The sequence below is a fragment of the Psammomys obesus genome, unplaced genomic scaffold, assembly GCF_907164565.1.
Source record: "Psammomys obesus unplaced genomic scaffold, mPsaObe1.curated_primary_1811, whole genome shotgun sequence".
Lineage (NCBI taxonomy): Eukaryota > Metazoa > Chordata > Mammalia > Rodentia > Muridae > Psammomys > Psammomys obesus.
The window spans coordinates 2,635,185-2,653,898 of record NW_026587382.1 but is presented as its reverse complement, the minus strand read 5'-3'; the positions used below and the strand labels follow the sequence as shown (position 1 = coordinate 2,653,898).

The 18,714-nt window shown below is 45.3% G+C and overlaps 2 protein-coding genes across 11 annotated transcripts in view; both read left to right on the top strand.

The window, feature by feature from the left end:
* Arnt (aryl hydrocarbon receptor nuclear translocator) overlaps window positions 1–5,158 on the top strand; it is a 68,815-nt gene extending 63,657 nt beyond the window's left edge. For 8 of the 10 annotated variants that reach the window (XM_055603856.1, XM_055603853.1, XM_055603854.1 and 5 more), the window contains 3 exons: window positions 1,624–1,786; window positions 2,395–2,561; window positions 3,260–5,158. In XM_055603856.1, the coding sequence (XP_055459831.1) occupies window positions 1,624–1,786; window positions 2,395–2,561; window positions 3,260–3,349 (420 nt within the window). In that variant the 3' untranslated portion in view covers window positions 3,350–5,158. The remainder of the gene's footprint in view (window positions 1–1,623; window positions 1,787–2,394; window positions 2,562–3,259) is intronic. The other 2 variants (XM_055603857.1, XM_055603855.1) reach the window with 1 other exon arrangement.
* Window positions 5,159–6,825: 1,667 nt separating this feature from the next.
* On the top strand, window positions 6,826–17,958 carry Ctsk (cathepsin K). Its single transcript, XM_055603816.1, has 8 exons — window positions 6,826–7,280; window positions 8,959–9,079; window positions 9,544–9,666; window positions 9,748–9,903; window positions 11,056–11,274; window positions 14,774–14,939; window positions 15,135–15,240; window positions 16,880–17,958. The coding sequence occupies exons 2-8, from the start codon at window positions 8,960–8,962 to the stop codon at window positions 16,977–16,979; spliced, it is 990 nt and encodes a 329-aa protein (XP_055459791.1). The 5' UTR covers window positions 6,826–7,280; window position 8,959; the 3' UTR covers window positions 16,980–17,958.
* Window positions 17,959–18,714: the final 756 nt, after the last annotated feature.

The window sequence follows — 18,714 nt, the reverse complement described above, 5'->3', positions numbered from 1 at the left end:
TGATTCCTCAGACACTGTTAAGCTGATGACTAGTCTCTTAGTCAATAGACAGCACACAGCTTTAATCCCAGCACAGAAGAGGCTGAGGCCAGAGGATGGGCCTGGTCCACACAGTGAGATAAACTGTCTCAAAAAGAGAGAACAGAACAACAACAACAAAAATAATGGAAAATAAAAGCAAGAAAACGTCCAAAATGTCAATCATGAGTCTCTCCTGGTGAGGTTGATAATGAGGTTTCATTTCTAGTTTCTTTTTTCCAATTTTTTTCCTTTTCTTCTTGAAGCAGTTTAGAGTTTTTATTAAAAGGCTCTTTAAATACAGATTTAAAGAAAAGCATACCGAAAGACATAACCGAGCATGGGCATGAATTTCCCTGCAAGGGTTGTCACCAAATTCTTGTGTAATACAATATATCCCAATAGGAAGAAAGACGGTTATGCTTCTAGAAGAGCCTGGAAATGGGTGGAACACAGGCTGGGTGGAGGAGGAAAGTGGTGTCTGGTTTGTGAAGCTCTACTGTTAGGACTGAGAATTGGCTCTGTTGCTGACCTGCTTGTCACTCAAGCCTGCGTTTAATCCCCAAGATCCACTTGATGGGAAAAGAGAACCCACTCCTGCATGTTATCTTCTAAGATCCATGCTCATACATGCATGTGCTCACATGACACACATACACATGCACACTAAGTAAATGTTGAAACAAAGGAAGTAACTCCGGTATTAAATAGCACACCTGTATTCCCAGCACTGGGAAGATAGACACAGGTGGACCTCTAGAGCTTACTAACCAGTTAGTCTAGCCATATGGGTGAGCTCCAAGGTCATTGAGAACCCAATCTCAAAAACCAAGGTTGGAGCCTTTAATCCCAGCACTCAGGAGGCACAGGCAGGCTGATCTCTGTGAATCTGAGGCAGCCTGGTCTACAGGGTGAATTCTAGGACAGCCAAGGCTACACAGAGAAACCCTACCTCAAACAACCAATAGATGGATGGATGGATGAATGAATGAATAGAGAGTAATGAAAGAAGCTACCCAGCATCATTGGCATCCGTGTGTACCTGTGTGTGCATGCAACCACTTACGCACAAACATGCACATGAACACACGCATCCATTGCACACATCTAAGGTAGAAGACATGTTGATCTCTGGCTGCTGTGTTTGTGCATGTGAGCCTACACATACATGTTGAACATGCACACACATGCAGTTAGTTTATGGCATGCTCTCTGTTGGTCTCATAATTTTATGAGTTCATTATGTATAGGAATGGGTTTTTTAATGTTTTCATGTATGTGTAGGTGTATTTTGGTCATAACCTCTTTCTACTGTACACTTACTCATGTCTCTTATCAACTGATTCCTCTTCTCCTCAGTGTCTTTTTCCTCTGTTTCATGACCCACTGAGCTTAATTACATAATTATCACAATTTGTAATTATTTCCTTTTTGCACTGTTAGTTCAGTTACCTAGAAACATGGTTTTAGGAGGAACCGGGAACTAATGAGACGTATACAGTTAGAGCAGGTGCCAGCCTGTGTGCAGAGGAGAGGCGTGGTTGATGAACATTGACTCACAGGAGTGAAGTGCTCAGTTATGTTCCTGTGCTATGTTTTCCTCAGCAGGTGCCCACCCAGGCTACAGCCAAGACTCGTTCTTCCCAGTTTGGTGTGAGCAACTTTCAGACTTCCTCCTCCTTCAGTGCTATGTCTCTGCCAGGGGCCCCCACTGCGTCGCCAGGTGCTGCTGCCTACCCTTCTCTCACCAACCGCGGATCCAACTTCCGTAAGTTCAGACAAGGAAGAGGACAACAGGAAAACCAAAGTACCAAAGGATGAGGGTTTGCTAGTCACAGTTGTTTGCCTTAGTCCTGTATGTACTGACCTAATTATAAGGAGCTGCATAGTCCCAGTCTATTTGAAAATCAGAAACACAGGTTTAAGTGTCTCATTGGACAAAGTGCTTGACATGCGAGCCTGAAAACCTGCATTCGGTCCCCAGACCATGCTGTCCTCTGACCACCCTGAGCTCACATGCTCACACACACCATACACAAAACAGTAATAGTTTTTAAACATCTTGCTATAAAAAACTTTTAACACCTGTAATAAAAACCATGTGAATTATTGTACTATTTACAGCAATAATACTACAAAAAATATGTATGCTTAATGGACTGCATATTTAAATGAACAGAGAATTCTTCAGAAATCCTATCTAGGGAATGAAGCTTAAATTGATAGTGAGTTTTGAAATAGAAGAGGCATTGATTAGCAGAGAGAAAACCAGAAGGTGTCATGTGTGAAAGTACTATCTCTTGTCGAGCTATGTGCTGTTTCTCCCCGCCATTAAAGGTAATAAATTGAGGCTGTTTATCCTTACTTTATTGCTAGCTCCTGAGACTGGACAGACTGCAGGACAATTCCAGACCCGGACAGCAGACGGTGTAGGTGTCTGGCCACAGTGGCAGGGCCAGCAGCCTCATCACCGGTCCAGTTCCAATGAGCAGCACGTTCAGCAAACGTCAGCACAAACACCTAGCCAGCCTGAGGTCTTTCAGGTGAGTGGGTGAAGACTTCAGAGAGAAGGAAGCATGCCTGGTATTGGCTGGGGGGAGAATGACACGGGAGGAAGACAGAAAGGATGTGTAGGGATGAGTGTTGTGAACTGAAGCAGTTATAGACATGCCCCTTCAGCAGACCAGGCAAAGACGCTGATGTGAAGCAACATGGAAAGATGCTGAAGAAAATGATTTTAACTCATGAACAAAGATCCACATCTCAAAGTAGCTTTAAATAGGATAATAAAAAAGTAGATGAAGTAGAACATGCTGATTATAGTTATAAGTATCTGTTTCTCCTGAGGGAGCTGCAAGATTGAATGATGTCAACTTAGAGAACAAGCTAGTCAGAAAGACCAAAAAAAAGGCAAAATAGGGTTTGGTTGGAAACAAATGTGATTATTTACATTTCTGATACGTCTGTAGGGGTTAAATGAAATGTTGGCATGTGCATTTTCTTCCATTGAAAATATCAAGGACCAGCAAAAGGGATAATAAAGGAACTAGAGGAGGAAGATAGAAAAGAGACTAGGAAAAAGGCTGAAGTGTGAGGAGTTGGTTCTCGGAAGAGGAAGGTTAAGAGAGCTCAGCATAGCACGGGCTTTTGCAGCTCAGGAACGGTGATTTATGTGTGGGGGTACTAGGGGGGAACGCAATAAAAATAAGGATATATGACCAAATCTAACCTTTTCCCTTAGGAAATGCTGTCCATGCTGGGAGATCAGAGCAACAGCTACAGCAATGAAGAATTTCCTGATCTAGTTATGTTTCCCCCCTTCTCAGAATAGAACTATTGGGGTGAGGATAAGGGCGGGGAAATCACTGTTTGTTTTTAAAGCAAATCTTTTGTAAACAGAATAAAAGTTCCTCTCCCTTCCCTTCCCTCACCCCTGATATATGTGTACCCCTTCACCCCTTGACTTTCTGAAGTGACATTATAGAAGAAATTAAATTAATTTCCCAGGCTTTTAGGATCCTCTGGAAATTTGAGGACAGGTGAGGTTAGAACTCATGTCTTCTGACCAGAAGTTGCACAGAAATGAATTGTGCTGGAGTCAAGGGGCAGAATAGAAGAACCTGACAGCCACTAATTGTCTTGGATACTATGGCTTGTTTTGGATAGAAATTCTGAATAGAGGCAAGGAGAGGAGAAATATCCTCATAACTGAGGATCATGAAATATGGTAGATCTATGTGGAGCTTTAGGAAGTGATTAATCCCCTGGAAAGAAACATGAAAGAGTGTGAATGTGTGTGTGTGTGTGTGTGTGTGTGTGTGTGTGTGTGTGTGTGTGTGAGAGAGAGAGAGAGAGAGAGAGAGAGAAAGAGTGTGTGTATGCGCGCGTGCATGCATGTGTTTGAGCTCCTATGTTTTGTTCTTTCTCCCTATTAGGGAGTATATGCAAATTTTGTCCCAGATTTTCTTAGCCTTTCTGCTTGCTCTTCAAAGAGTCCTAAGAAGTTAATTTTTCCAGGTATTTTTCTATTTAGTATTGCAGCCAAAGAGTATTTAAGTTAAGTCTTTGCTGCACTTAAACCCATACCCAGCCAAAATGAAACTATAGGCTAACATACAGTCTTCTGTTGATAGGGTTGGTCTATAACAGAACACATTCAGTGATCAAGCTGGATTACTTGTGCTCTTTGGTGCTCTCAACTTATCTGGAAGATCTGCGGATATTACCAAAATAGGCTGGCTAGACAAACACTGTCACAAATCCCAGATTTGCCCATAACGATAATGCTGCATTTTCTGTGAGTCACACATGTGTTCTGGAGAGGTATTCTGCATGGAAACTCAACTTCTTGGATCAGCTATTTGAGTGAAAGATTATAAACCAAATAGAAGCCCTCCTGCACAGAAGCCTCTCCTTCTTGTCACCAAACGACATGTAGATCTTCCCGAAGTCTGTCTGTCTTTGCTCCCTCTCCAATCTTGATGTTGGGTTTTGCTTCGGAGCATAAACAGAGGTCTGCATTAGGTAGACTCAGATCCCAGCAGGATCACCTGATAATTACAGCCATAGAATGCAGACACATTACTGCGCTCCTTTGCCTTCCTCAGGTGAGGCTCATAAATCAGCAGCCTCTTTTCGTAAAAGTTGGCTCCTGTCAAAGATTAAATTAATAACAGAAAAGATCTATTAAGAGCACTCATTGGGGAGAGGAGCCCAGATGGAGAGACTGAGGGGATGATTACTCAGTTTCCCTCCATTTGTCTCCAGTCTGGTGCCAGGCAATAGAGTGAGAAAGGAGGCTATTTTTTTACTCTGTGTGCACACATACAGTATACATACATTATATATATATATATATTTATATCAATTTACAAAACCAAAAAGTTGGGTTTCCAATGAAATACTTGTTTTTTAATAATCAACTTGTTTTTAAATGTGATCTGAACTATAATGTACAGTTATCACAGGGCTTTTGAAGAAGGGGAGGGGGGAAGCCACTCTGAGGGGTTTGTTCTGCTTTACCTTCAGGGTTTTATTTTTGATTGTTTTTTCTTGTTGGCCATCTGTGCTAAGCCTTACAGTGGCAAAAATGATGACATGTAGCAAAGATTTTAAAACAAAGTATTTTTTCTTTTATAAAGTTTATTGTGTTGTGTGATCTTGATTGCGACTTCCTTTCCCCTTTACAGTTCATAAGTGACAGACATGTACAACTAGAAGAATTCATAAATGAGCTGCAAACACCCAAGCAGAAAGCATAGCTGAGTCTCAGTTTCAGGAGTTAGGGCTCATAGGCCCCTGATCACTCAGCATGCTCTTCCTCTCCTTCCCTCCTGACCCTGACACATCCTGAGTAAGGCTGGTAGAGACACCCCCGTCACACTCAGGGAGCGGGGGTTGCCCAGTGCCTTAGAAGTAGCTGGGAAGTGCTCTTGGGATTTGAGGCTGCTCTTCCCAGTGTGTCCTCCCAGTTAAGTGGACAAAGGGAGTTGTAAACTTCAAGTTGTTCAAATGTGGACCTGGGCTTCATTGATCCCTCTAGAAAACCAGGGGCAGGCAGGACTTGGGTCTATGTGAGGGATCCGGCTGGAAACTCAATCTAGATTTGTGGTAATGCCCTTTTTATTCCAGGGCATTTAGGGCTGTGGTTGGCCGAGCTAGGCTCTTATGACCTGTCACATGCCTGGCTTTTGGGGAAGCATTTGGACTCTATGACTGGACCTCGTGGGGGTCTTTCGTGACTGAGACACAGTGCTCTTCAGACATCCCTCCACCTGAGAGTTTAGTCACATGTGTATCCGGCAGCTCGCTGCTGCTGCTGAATCGTTGTAAATCTGCACTGCCTTGGGTGCAGCGTCACTTTCCTCCCTGAGCGCTGTGTTGGGCGTTGTACCTTGGGCCTCATGATAGTAGGCAAGCACACCACCACTGAGCCACGTTCCTCAATCCTCTTTTTTTTTTTTTAATAGCAATTTTTTATAATTTTATTTTTTTCTTATCAGTTACATTTTATTAACTCTGTATCCCAGCTGTATCCTGCTCCCTCATTCCCTCTCAATCCCACCCTCCCTCCCTCATCTCCACCCTGTCCCTTTCCAAGTCCACTGATGGGGGGGCCTCAATCCTCTTTCAACTTTTGATTTCCAGACAGGATTTCACTAAGTTTCCTAGGCTATGCCTGAACTTGAGTCTGCTGTCATCAGATACAGGACCTCACTGTATAACCCCTTGAGACTCACTCTGTAGACTGATGTGGTCTTGACCTCACAAAGAGCCACCTGCCGCCCAGTACGAGGGTAAAGGTGTGCCCACAACCAATCATAACTCTGCTTTAGCTTCCTGAGTAGCTGGGATCACAGACCTGCACCACACAAGCTCAACTCTCTGGCCACTTTTAAACCATTTCACCTGGATTTTGTGGGTAGTGCCTCCCTCTGCACAGCCATCATGGGTTAGAAAAGCTACTTTCTGGGCTGGAGAGATGGCTCAGAGGTTAAGAGCATTGGCTGCTCTTCCTTAGAGGTCCTGAGTTCAACTCCCAGCAACCACACGGTGCCTTATTACCATCTATAATGAGATCTGGTACCTTCTCTTGTGCCCTCTCCTGGCCTGCAATCATAAATGTATGCAGAAGACTGTATGCATAATTAATAAATCTTTAAAAAAAAACAACAAAAAACCTTCCTGCCCAGAAGCAGTTAACACTAACTAGTCATGAAGTTTTTTTTAAAAAGTTTAGGTTGGAGCCTTACAATGCCATAATTAACTGTTTTCTAAGCTTGAGCCCCGACCCCACCCCTTTGCCCCCTGGCATCCCAAAAGAGGATCTGACACAAAGTTGAAAAACATCAGGGTAAGGGAGGTGGGTCATGACTGGAAGGTTAGAGAAAGATGGAATTCCCCAGTCAGGTATTTTGAGGAAGGGCAGAGGCAGGGCTGTGTTTTCGTTTCTCCACTAAAGCCTCAATTTGAATAATGTGCTGTCTTATTTTTGCCCCCGAAGACAGTCAGACGAAACTGAACATTAAGCAACTCTCCACCCTGGCGCACGATTCTGTACACACAAACCCTGCAAATGTGCGTCCTTCCTAACCCCCTTTCTCATTCTATCCCTGCCTCCCTCCCTTATCCAAATTTTCCAGCCACTGCTGGAGTTGACTTCCGCAATCCTGACGGAATAAATCTAGCACCCTTAGTCTTCCGCTCACAGTAGCCACACTTCCTGCCTGAAAGGAGCCGAGACAACAGATTTTCAACAGCAGGTAATGTTGTTCTTAACGTCTAGATCTTTTGTCTCCTTCCTACCAGTTAACCTTCTTTCAAGAAGAGAAAGGAATACAAATTGAATAATTGTAATAATGATAATAATTTTAAAAAAGAAGAAAAAGAGGGGAGGAAAGAGGGGCTTATGGGGGGATACAAAGTGAATAAAGTGTAATTAATAAAAAAAAAAAAAAGAAAGAAAAAGGATATAGTAAATTGGGGATCAAATAGCTTAAGTTCCCTGAATGAAAACATACTCCTTAGTACATTTTCTGGCAATCTGTCTGGAAATCTTTAGGATTCTGTGTATAACCGTATTTATCCTGTGTGTGTGTGTGTGTGTGTGTGTGTGTGTGTGTGTGTGTGTGAATATGTGGTTGTTGGTAAAAGCAAAGGATGAGGGTTTCATAAACGTGTCTCAAAAGTGGACTCCTGGATTTCTGTGTAACCCAAGAATAAACCGACTCCTGAGGAAGAGAAGTTAACAGCCATCTCCATGCCTGAAACACTCAGTGTTAAATGCTGTGCTGGATATTCTGTGGCTTTGCAAAGACTTGTGCAACGCTGGCTGCATTTTTCTGTGGCCAGCGTTGCACAACACATATGATTGTGCTGGAGACGGGGAAGTAGTTTTTAAACTTAAGAACTTGCAATAAAGCCAATGCAAGAAATTAATGGAGCCAGAGAAAATTCCTAAAAATCTGTGAGCTGCAAACTTGGTCATTACAGAATATTATTTTTCCACCCCGAGTTTCCAATCATGAGTCTGAGGCTTTCACCCTGTGAAACAGCCTCGTCTCTGTTGGGGGGAGGGTGGAAGCTACTTACTCATAGCATCTGGTTAAGATTAGAACAGTTTCCTGCCTTCACAGGGAGAGGGCATGAGGAAAGACATGGATAAGGCAAATGAAGACACAGTGAACAGACCACAGATGCTGTCCAAGTTAGTCCTGGCAAGATCTGGGTCTAGGCAAGGAAGGACGGATAGCATGAGCAGAGCATGAAGCCCACTTTAGCTGGAGCTCTGGATCTAACCACATCCCCACTGTGCTTATTCTGTTCACGTGCACCCTCATTGGGGTGCGAGGGAAGAGCGGTGCTAACCCTGCCCGGTTACGAGCTTCCCACCTCTGCTTGTCTAAGGTACTGAAATCAGGTATTCCAGCACTCCCCCAGCTTCTGTCCATCGTTTTATCATAAAAACTGCCTGCAATTTTTGGTCTGTCTTCCACATACAGCCAAGCTTTCCTGCCTCAAAGTTCAAAAGAAGGGATTCTTAGGCTGGGCACAGTGGCCCATGCCTTTAATCCAGCAGGCTGGAGGGAAGCAGAGCTTCGAATTCAAAGCCATCTTGGTCAACATAGTGAACTCAAGGCCATCCAAGACTTACATAGCAAGACTGGTTCTAAAAGTATGCGTGTGTGTGTGTGTGTGTGTGTGTGTGTGTGTGTGTGTGTGTGTGCACATGCACATATGGTGTCATTCTCTTGGGTTTTTTTGATCGCTTAGGATTAATGCATGTATATGCAATTTTCTGGTAGAAAGGACTTATTTTTCTAGCTCTTAAAAGGTTAAAAGCCACTTTCTTAGCAGTGTGTCTGCTGTCATTTCCACATCCTAAGCCAGCCTGTGAACATTCTGCCAGTGGAAATCTCCCCTAGTTATTCCTTTCTCCAGGATGTGGGCGTTTAAGTTTCTGCTTCTACCCACGGTGAGCTTTGCTCTGTACCCTGAAGAAATGCTGGACTCGCAGTGGGAGCTATGGAAGAAGACGCACAGAAAGCAGTATAACCGCAAGGTGTGCTGGGGAGCACGGAAGAGGGCTGGGGCCTGCGCCTCTGCCTTGGTGGCTAGCTTTCCCTCAATCTTAACACCGCGCCTAACCCCAAGGAAGCAGCCCCTGTTCTCTGACTCTCCGGCTGGCTTCTGCTTCTGTGCTTCAGTCCATCTGTCTGCTTTCCAGACAGACAGCTGAAGGGGCAGCTCAGGAGCAGATCTCATGTTCAAGTACCGAGTCCAGTGCTTGGTACCCCAGATGGGGCTGTGTGGTGTCTACGTGGGGAAAGCTCTTTCGGAGACTACCCTCGTAGTAATGCTATTCTACGATTTCCCTAGAGCTTTGCAGAAGTGTTTGTGTGTGCTTTTAAGATCCTAAAGTTCCCCACCTAGATTGTAAGCTTTTTCTGCATATGTTGTATCTTTTCTCCTAAAACCTCCCTATATAACCACATACAATTACAAATTTACTAACTGTCCCATTAGGCAGATGAAATCTCTCGGCGTTTAATTTGGGAGAAAAACCTGAAGCAAATTTCCATCCATAATCTTGAGGCCTCCCTCGGTGTCCACACATACGAACTGGCCATGAATCACTTGGGAGACATGGTGAGCTGCCTCTCAGATCCGGGCCCACCCACTGTCTTCACCCTGGGCGCTCCTGATGCTTGACCCCCTCTTTTGTCTCAGACCAGTGAAGAAGTGGTTCAGAAGATGACTGGACTCAAGTTGCCACCCTCCGGTTCCCACAGTAACGATACTCTCTACACCCCAGAGTGGGAAGGCAGAGTCCCAGACTCCATTGACTATCGGAAGAAAGGATACGTTACTCCAGTCAAAAACCAGGTGCTTTCTTGTGTGGGGGTAATCTGGCCTGAACTTTGATATGTCATACAATCAGAATATGGCATAGTCTATTGCTTATTACCTATTTTGAATATCTGGAGTTTTTCTACTTATTTATTTTTGGTTTTTGGAGACAGGGTTTCTCTGTGTAGCCTTGGCTACACAGAGATCTGCCTGCCTCTATCTCCTGAGTGCTGCGATTACAGGCCTGCACCACTGCACCCGGCTTTTTCTACTTTTAAAATTTTACACACACGGTTACAACAAGCACTTTAATGTATACTTTTGAGCTCATATAGAAATATTTGAGAAAATAAATTCTGAAATTGCAATTACCAGGACACAGAGAACTCTTCCCCCAAGAAAGGTTTTTACAATCTTAGATTCTGAGCTGCAGAAGAATCTCTTTCTAGGACCCCACCAGCACAGGGGTATGCTGGCAATGAGAGGAATATCTGATCTAACATTTAGCGAACAGTATCCCTCTCCTAGAACCAAACAAACTCAGTTCTAAGCTACAGCGCTAAAGGTTCAGGATCTAAGGTGTAGCCTTCCTCCTCCTCAAGAAACTCTTATTCTTAAAAAAAAAAAAAAAAAAGAAACTCTGGGAAAGAGAACGTTCTAGAAGCAGGAGAGCAGACACTTTCTGAGAGATTACTATGCAAATATGCAGCACTATGCAGCACTCACAGGAGCCCACTCACCTGAAGCACCTCTCACTCTTTGTGTTGTTTTGAGACAAGGTCTCATGCCCAGGCTGGCCTCCCACTCAGGCTGAGGCCGAGGTGACCCTGAGCTCCCGACCCTCTCGCGCTCTACCTCTCAGTCGATGGAATCACACGTGTTCCACCAAGCCCAGCTTACTCTCATTTTAAAGGTAGGGAAACGGGCTCAGAGACGATCAGTAACTGATCAAGGTCACATAGCTAGTGTGCAGAAACATGGGTCAGAACTCAGGAGAACTGTCTCCAAAGCTGTAAAGTACTGTATGTACTTGACTTCAGTTACAGGGAACAGTGGCCACCACTGTTATCAACGGGGATGATGACAAGGCCTCACAACAGAGGCAGCGCTGGTGCTTCAGTTCATAAAGGGCATGGAATTTTGTCAGGCTGGTAGAAAACTGCTGACTGATGTTCGTTCTTCTCTCAGGGGGAGTGTGGTTCCTGTTGGGCTTTTAGCTCTGCGGGTGCCCTGGAGGGCCAGCTCAAGAAGAAAACTGGCAAGCTCTTAAACCTGAGTCCCCAGAATCTCGTGGACTGTGTGTCTGAGAATAATGGCTGTGGAGGTGGCTACATGACCAATGCCTTCCGGTATGTGCAGGAGAACGGGGGCATTGACTCTGAAGACGCTTATCCCTACGTGGGGCAGGTGAGACCACACCACAGTGTGCGGCCTGTGATGGCTCTTCCCCCAGCAAGACTTTGTTTTCTGTTGCTGTGTTCTGCTTTCGTTCCTTTTCCTTCCTTCCTTCCTCCCTCCCTTCCTTCCTCCCTCCCTTTCTTTCTTTCTTTCCTTCCTTCCTTCCTTCCTTCCTTCCTTCCTTCCTTCCTCCCTCCCTCCCTCCCTCCCTCCCTCCCTCTCTCTCTTTCCTTCCTTCCTTCCTTCCTTCCTTCCTTCCTTCCTTCCTTTCTTCCTTCCTTCCTTTCCTTCTTTCCTTCTTCCTTCCTTCCTTCCTTCCTTCCTTCCTTTTTTCCTTTCTCTCTTTCCTTTTAAAATTTTGAGACAATCTCGTGTAGCCTGTGTTAGCCTTAAACTCACTGTGTAGCTGAGGACATCCCTGAACTCTTGGCTTGAGCTTACAAGTGCTGCATTCATAGGCCTGGGTCCCAGGCATGCCTATCCTGTTTTCTTCAAATAATTATTTACCATAGAAGGCCAAAATTCTCATAATATGAGAAAACTTTGAGCCATCTCTCCAGCCCCATGGCTTTTTTGTTTTGTTTTGAGACAGGGTTTCTCTGTGTCACTGTGGCTGTCCTGGACTCACTTTGTAGACCAGGCTGGCCTTGAGATCGCAGAGATCCACCTCTCTGCCTCCGCAAGGGCTAGGATTAAAGGTGTGTGCCTCTGCGCTTGGCTGCTCCCTGACCTTGTTGATATTGTTGGGACTGATGGGTAATAGAAAGCTTTGTGATTTGGACCTTTGAAAGAGGAACAGCAGGTTCCAGTGATAAAGGTGTTGGCGACTATGTGCTAGAGTGTGTACTCTGTGTGCTTTCTTAGGCTGCTCCTTGAGAGTTAGGGAGATAGCACCACACACTCAAATTCATACTAAGATTTTACAGAATGCATTAGTGTATATATTTGCATATATGGTGTGTGTTTGTACATGCAAGTGGGCTCGTGTCATAGCATGCATGTGAAGGCCAGAGAAGAATTTTCTGGCTTCCCTGCTTCCACCACGGGTCCTGCAGATCAAGCTTCAGTTATCAGGCCGTCTTACCAGCACCCCAAACAAGATCCGCCTGCCAGGTCTGCTTACCTAGTGCCTTTCCTCCATGCACCCATGGGACACGCATCCTAGGGGGTATAACTTTGGAACATAATCGCCTGGGTATTAAGGCATATGTATCTTTAAATTTACTCTATCATATCAAACTGTTTGCCAAAAATTATACTGCTACCCCCAGTATATGAGAAATCTAGCTGAGTCACACTCAGGGCTTCCTCAGTGTATTTCCTGGTCCTTCTAAACTGATAGTGAGAGACCTCGTGTGCATGCCTCCAGCACATGGGAGGTGGAGGCAGGGGGATCAGGAGTTCAAGACCAACCTAAACTATGTGGTGAATCAGGGGTAGCCAGCCTGAGCTCCATGGGACCCTCTGTGACAGGAGGATGAGAGAAAAAAAAAAAAAAAAGAAAATGGTGAAGAAGGAGAGAAAGTCTAATCTGTTGCCTGTTAATTCTGACATTATTTGACACACTTCCCGCTCACCAAGTAAAGGATATATTTGAGAAAAGTATATACTAAAGAACTAATCATTAGTCACTTGACAGTTGACAACTTGAATCTTTTTAGAAGATTACTTTTTATTTTATATGAGTGTTCTGCCTGCGTGTATGCACATATATTATGTGTGTGCCTGGTACCCCAGAGGTTAGAAGGACATGGGGATCCCCTGGAACTGAAGTTACATATGCTTTTGAACAACCCCGTGGGTACTGGGAACCAAATCTGGGTCCTCTGCAAAAATAGGTGTGCATGAATTACCCAGCACCGCATCAACCAGTTTGTAAGAAATGTTGGTTTGTCTGTTTCTGTTCTGGAGTTGGGGTGGGGGGTCACCCAGAGATCTAGTCCTTCTGCCTCCTGGGTGGTGGGGTCAAAGTCTAGCATGTTAGGCCCTGACATTCTTTCGAGTCCATTCACAAAACTTTATTTCATTTGTAGATCATATATTCCATCTGTGCTTCTTCTCATTCTTTCCCCTCCTCCTCCTTTTTTTTTTTTTTTAATCTGGAGTTTGGGATCCTCTTGTATCATGCTATGATTGCAAACAGGGATGTGCCACTCTGTGTGAGTCAACTGAACAGTTTAATACCGGAATCACATGGCAGAGCACAGATTCCGAGAAATCACTGTAACTTAGACCATCCCATCAAAAGCTGGAATCACATGGCAGAGCACAGACTCCGAGAAATCACTGTAACTTAGACCATCCCATCAAAAGCTGGCAGTACTGTTGGTACCTCTCTCTTGTTGTCATTATTTCAATATGTATTCTTTTGCATAAAACCTCAGGGTGGGAAAGGTCTAGTGTGTAGGAGAATCCGCTGTCACAGAGACTTCCTGTTTTATCGAGGCCTGCAGAGCCTCCACACTCTTGGAAGGCCACAAGCTGAATTACTTAGTTGTTGCTTGTTTTCATGCCATGTTGTATACTTATTTCTGTCTCTGGTGGAAACATAAGATCCAGCTAAAACTCTTCACCTCATGCTAGCATCCTTGAGTGGTGTACAGAAAGTCAAGCCCATCTCTTGAGCTGGGCTCAGTGTGGACAGACCCTCCCCCACAGAGCATCCAGTACCTTCCTGACCCCTGAAGCTTACACATAGCACACAGGCAGAAGATAATTTGTGTTTTCTTTTTTTCAAAACACCTCTTATTTTAAAAATCTTCTGCATCAGTAAAAACAGTCTCTCACCTGGGAGAGGTGAGGCAGGCTTGTCACCCCAGCACATGCAGGTGGAGGCAGGGGGTCAGCAGTTTGGGGTCATCACCGTATAGCCAGGAAGTGAGTTCAGGGCCAGCCTAGGCTACATGGTAAACTGTCTCAAAAAATAAATAAGTAAAAGAAGACTAAGATGGTGATGATGCAGGGCTGGAGAGATGGCTCGGCGGTTATAGAATACTTGCTTTTTCTTCCAAACAACCTGAAATCTGTTCCCGGCACCCACTTCAGGCAGCTCGCAACTGCCTGTAACTCTAGCTCCCAGGGACCCAGTGCTTTCTTCTAGCCATCAAGAGAGTGTGCACACACACAAGATACACAGAAGCAAATAAATAAATAAATAAAAAGGAAACAGTCTCCTTTTCTTTTGGAGTTGATTCTTCTGAGTGCTAGAAAGCAGGAAACCACTTGACTTTTTTTTTTTTTTTTTCATATTTTTTTATTTTGTTTTGTTTTTGAGACAGGATCCTACCATGTAGCCTAGACTGGCCTTGAACTCGTGGCAGTCCTCCTGCCTCAGCCTCTTGATTGCTGGGATTATAAGTGTACATCACCATACTTGGCTTCTTTTCATAGCTTTCTAAAATGGTAAGACCTGAAAACTAGTTCGTTGCCTCTAACATATTGAACTTCTTGCAAACTCATTGCCAGTTGATTAGCTATCATCCTATTTCACCGTTGGTTTCCTCCCCAGGAAGAAAGTTGTATGTACAACGCAACAGCAAAGGCAGCTAAATGCAGAGGGTACAGAGAGATTCCCGTGGGCAACGAGAAAGCCCTCAAGAGAGCAGTGGCCCGGGTAGGACCCATCTCCGTGGCGATTGACGCAAGCCTGCAGTCTTTCCAGTTTTACAGCAGAGGTGAGGACCTCTTCCTGCCGAGCCCTCTCTTCCAGGATGTGGGTGTGGCCCCAGGACCCCAGAGTGCCTCACCCCATCGGTTACACATGGTGGCAGCTGCTGCAGGCAGGGCCTCTCAGCTGGAAGCCCTGACGCCAGGGATCACAAAGGGCCCCCTTAGCTTGCAGAGAACCTCATTCACAGTCTGTTTTGTAGGTGTGTACTATGATGAAAATTGCAACAGCTATGATGTGAACCATGCGATGTTGGTGGTAGGCTATGGCGTCCAGAAGGGAAACAAATACTGGATAATTAAAAACAGGTAATTGTGGGGACACTGCCCCTGTCATGTAACAACCTTCGTAAGCCTCACCTCCAGCTTCCTGATAGTCCCTTCAGGCTCATGTTATGAAAGTAACGTGTGATGTCCTATTCGCAGTACATGCTGGACAGCTGCTCCTGGAGCAAGATGCTTAGTTGCACGGGAACAGATGGGCAGATTGGTGCCGGTCTCTTGCAGCCGAGTCAGACTTAACTGACATACAGTCTGTGTGTTCATTCCTGGCAGTCTCGGTCATCTGACTTCCTCGGAAATCTGTCCTGCTGCAGAGTAAAGCTAAAACCTCCTTAGACTGACAGCAAAGATCATGCAGCCCAATGTTGGTTGGTTGGTTGGTTGGCTTTGATTTTTTGAGACAGGGTTTCCTGTAGCTCAGGCTAGCCTTGAGCTCAATATGGCCCTGGAATCTTCAACCTTCTCTTAATCTCTCTCCAGCTCTGTCCCCCACTTCAGTCTGTCATGTGTTTCTGAGCCACATTGTCATAGCACATCATACTTTTTCATACATCATTTGTTTCACTTCCTTCCACCGTCCCACCATTCCCTCAGATCTCAAGTCTACTCAGCCTTCAGCTTCAGCCTCAAACACCACTTCTCATATTGTGTTTTTCTCTCCCCACCCCCTTTTCCTCCCCTCTAGCCTCCTTCCTTCTTCTCCTTCTGCTTTCTGAGACAGGGCCTCCTTATGTAGCCTCTGCTGGCCTGAACTTGCTGCCTAGAGCACGTCAGGATGGACCTCACAGAGATCCACCTGCTGTGCCTCCTAAGTGTTGCTGGAATTACAAATATGCACCACCAAGCCTTTTCTCCCAACCCGCCACCTGAGACGGGGGTTCTTTATGTTACTGTAGCTCTCCTGGAAGTCTCTAAGTAGATCCAGCTGACCTCAAACTCCCAGAGACCCGCCTGCCTCTGGCTTTTCGTCTTGACCAGAAACAATGTCTAGTGTCTTTAAGACCTGTCTTGGTGTCTTTGGTTGCTGTGATGGAATATTCTGAAAAAGCAACTGAGGAAGAAAGGGCTTATGTTACAGTTCCGAGCTACCATCCATCATGGCAGGGGAGTCACGGCAGCCGGAGCTCGAAGCTGCTGTCACAGCACATCCATAATCAGGAACAGAGTGACAAAAATGATGAACACATGCTAGTATTTGGCTCTCTTTATTTCACGCAGTCCAGGACCTGCCCAGGGAAGAGTCCTCCGCATCAGTTAACATAATTAAGACAATTCTCAGAGGTCCATCTCCCAACTGGCTCTAGACTCTGTTAAGTTGACAGTTAACACTAACTGGTACAAAACCAACCTGGATAACATACATGCCTTCTTTCCACGTCTTGACTTTTTTTCTTTTTTGAGACAGGGTTCCTCTTTGTAGCCTTGGCTGTCCTGGGACTTACTCTGTAGACCAGACTGGCCTCAAACTCACAGAGCTCCTCCCGTCTCTGCGTGCCGAGTGCTGGGATTAAAGGCGTGCACTACCACTACCTGCCTTCTTTAACACTTGTTAAAAATAAAACCCACCTTACTCTTTTTTTAATATTATCGGCACCCAGCAGAATACAGGAAGTATTTTAAGGACTATATAACTTAAGATGCTAAGTATTTTTGGTTGGTTCTACAGCTGGGGAGAAACCTGGGGGAACAAAGGATATGTTCTCTTGGCTCGAAACAAGAACAATGCCTGCGGCATCACCAGCCTGGCCAGCTTCCCCAAGATGTGATCCCAGCCAGCCAACCCATCGGCTCTCCCCTTCCTTCTCTGCTGGTGCAAGATAATGGTGTACTTGGGAAGGGAATTGGCATGCCCTCCTGAAGTGGAAGCATCCATACTTGACTTCTTCTCTCCAGTGACAGCGGGACTTCGTCCTCTCAGCCAGGGCTCTTCTCTCTGCGGACGCAACAGGACATTGTCTGCGAGTTGAGGACTCTTAGGCTGAGGTGTCTGTGCCTATAGACCCTGGAGGCCTCCAGCAGGCTAGAGGCCTACGGTGGCCTTCCCAAGTCCCTGGCTTCCATAAGCTCCAGAGCACATTCCTGTCTTCCACCAGGATTCTCAAGTCTATTCATAATTCTTCGACAAATTTACACAATATAAGAAGTGTGCGTTTGTTTCCTTCTTTGCGTTTGAAACAAAGTATCTCATTTACAATTTAATAAATAACATGCATTTACACTCATGTTGGTAATGGTGCTGGCCGGCAGTTATTTATTAAGTTATTTATTATTGTGTCATGAGAACTAGACATTTCTGGGAGTAAGTGGACCTAGGGTGGTCTGTCGGTATTTAAATGTGCCTGTGAAGCTGGACACAGTGGTCTGTGTGTGTGGTCCCAGCACTTGAGAGGCAGAGGCAGGAGGACGGCAGCAGTAGGTGACAGCATACCTAAGCCTCGAACAGACGTGGCTGTGGCCAGAGGTGTTTTAGAGAAAAACAAGCCAGTGCCATGCTTAGCGTTGGCTGGTCTCTGCCCCCAGAGCCAGGGGAGGAGAGGCTGCTGTCACACAGGCTGAAGATGCTCTCATAATCGTGTTTAGACTGTATTGCTGCTAGACCGAAGGTCCTCACCCTTCCGAAAGCTGCGCCCCTCTAACATGGCTCCTCAGGCTGTGGTGACCCCAACCAGAAAGTTATTTCCATTGCTGCTCCATAACTGTAATTCTGCTACTGTTAGGAATCATGATATAAATATCTGTGTTGTTCCATGGTTTTAGGTAACCCCTGGGAAAGGGTCCATTGACCGCCCCCCTCCAGGGAGTTGCAACCCACAGGTTGAAAACCGCTGTGCTAGAGGAATAAATTAGCACTATTATACCATATGGAAGAGTTCACAGTTATTATTCACTGTTGTACACTCTTTTAAATATTTTTAAATTTAATATAAATTTTGATTTTTTTTTTGTTATGTGTTATATGTATGTGTGTGTGTTTTACCTGCCTGTATGTCTGTGTACCATGTGCATGCCTGGTGCCCACGGAGGCCAGAAGAGGGTGTCAGATGCCCTGGGCCTGGAGTGGTTGCTGGGAGTCAAACCTGGGCCCTCTGGAAGAGCAGCCGGTGCTCTCAAACTCTGAGCCCTCTCTCCATCCCTCACTGTCATGCACTCTTAGTTCAGGCTTGTGCACCCCACCACCAGTTTTTGGCCTGTAAATGGACATGCCAGGTATATATGTGGCAGCATGTGCCCTTAATCTGTGAACCTCTCTGAGTTTGAGGCCTGGTCTATAGAGTAAGTTCCAAGATAGCCGGGCAACACAGTGAGGCCCTGTCTGAAGCCTACCCACTCAGAAATATGTGGACATATAGTAAGCTATATTAAGTCTGAAAGGATGAGAACAATTAGTTCTGCCTTCAAGAATGTCATAGGCTGTTAGGCATGGTCATGCCGTTTGCCTGCACTTTCAGCTCCTCGAAAGGATGAAGCAGGAGAACCACATGCTCAGGAGTTCCAAGACGC

Excerpts from the sequence above, each read along its gene's own strand:
- Ctsk (XM_055603816.1), top strand. The coding sequence starts at position 8,960 with ATGTGGGCGTTTAAGTTTCTGCTTCTACCCACGGTGAGCTTTGCTCTG. Across the intron at positions 9,080-9,543 it reads GAAAGCAGTATAACCGCAAG|GCAGATGAAATCTCTCGGCG; the intron begins GTGTGCTGGGGA and ends CTGTCCCATTAG. Across the intron at positions 15,241-16,879 it reads TACTGGATAATTAAAAACAG|CTGGGGAGAAACCTGGGGGA; the intron begins GTAATTGTGGGG and ends TTGGTTCTACAG.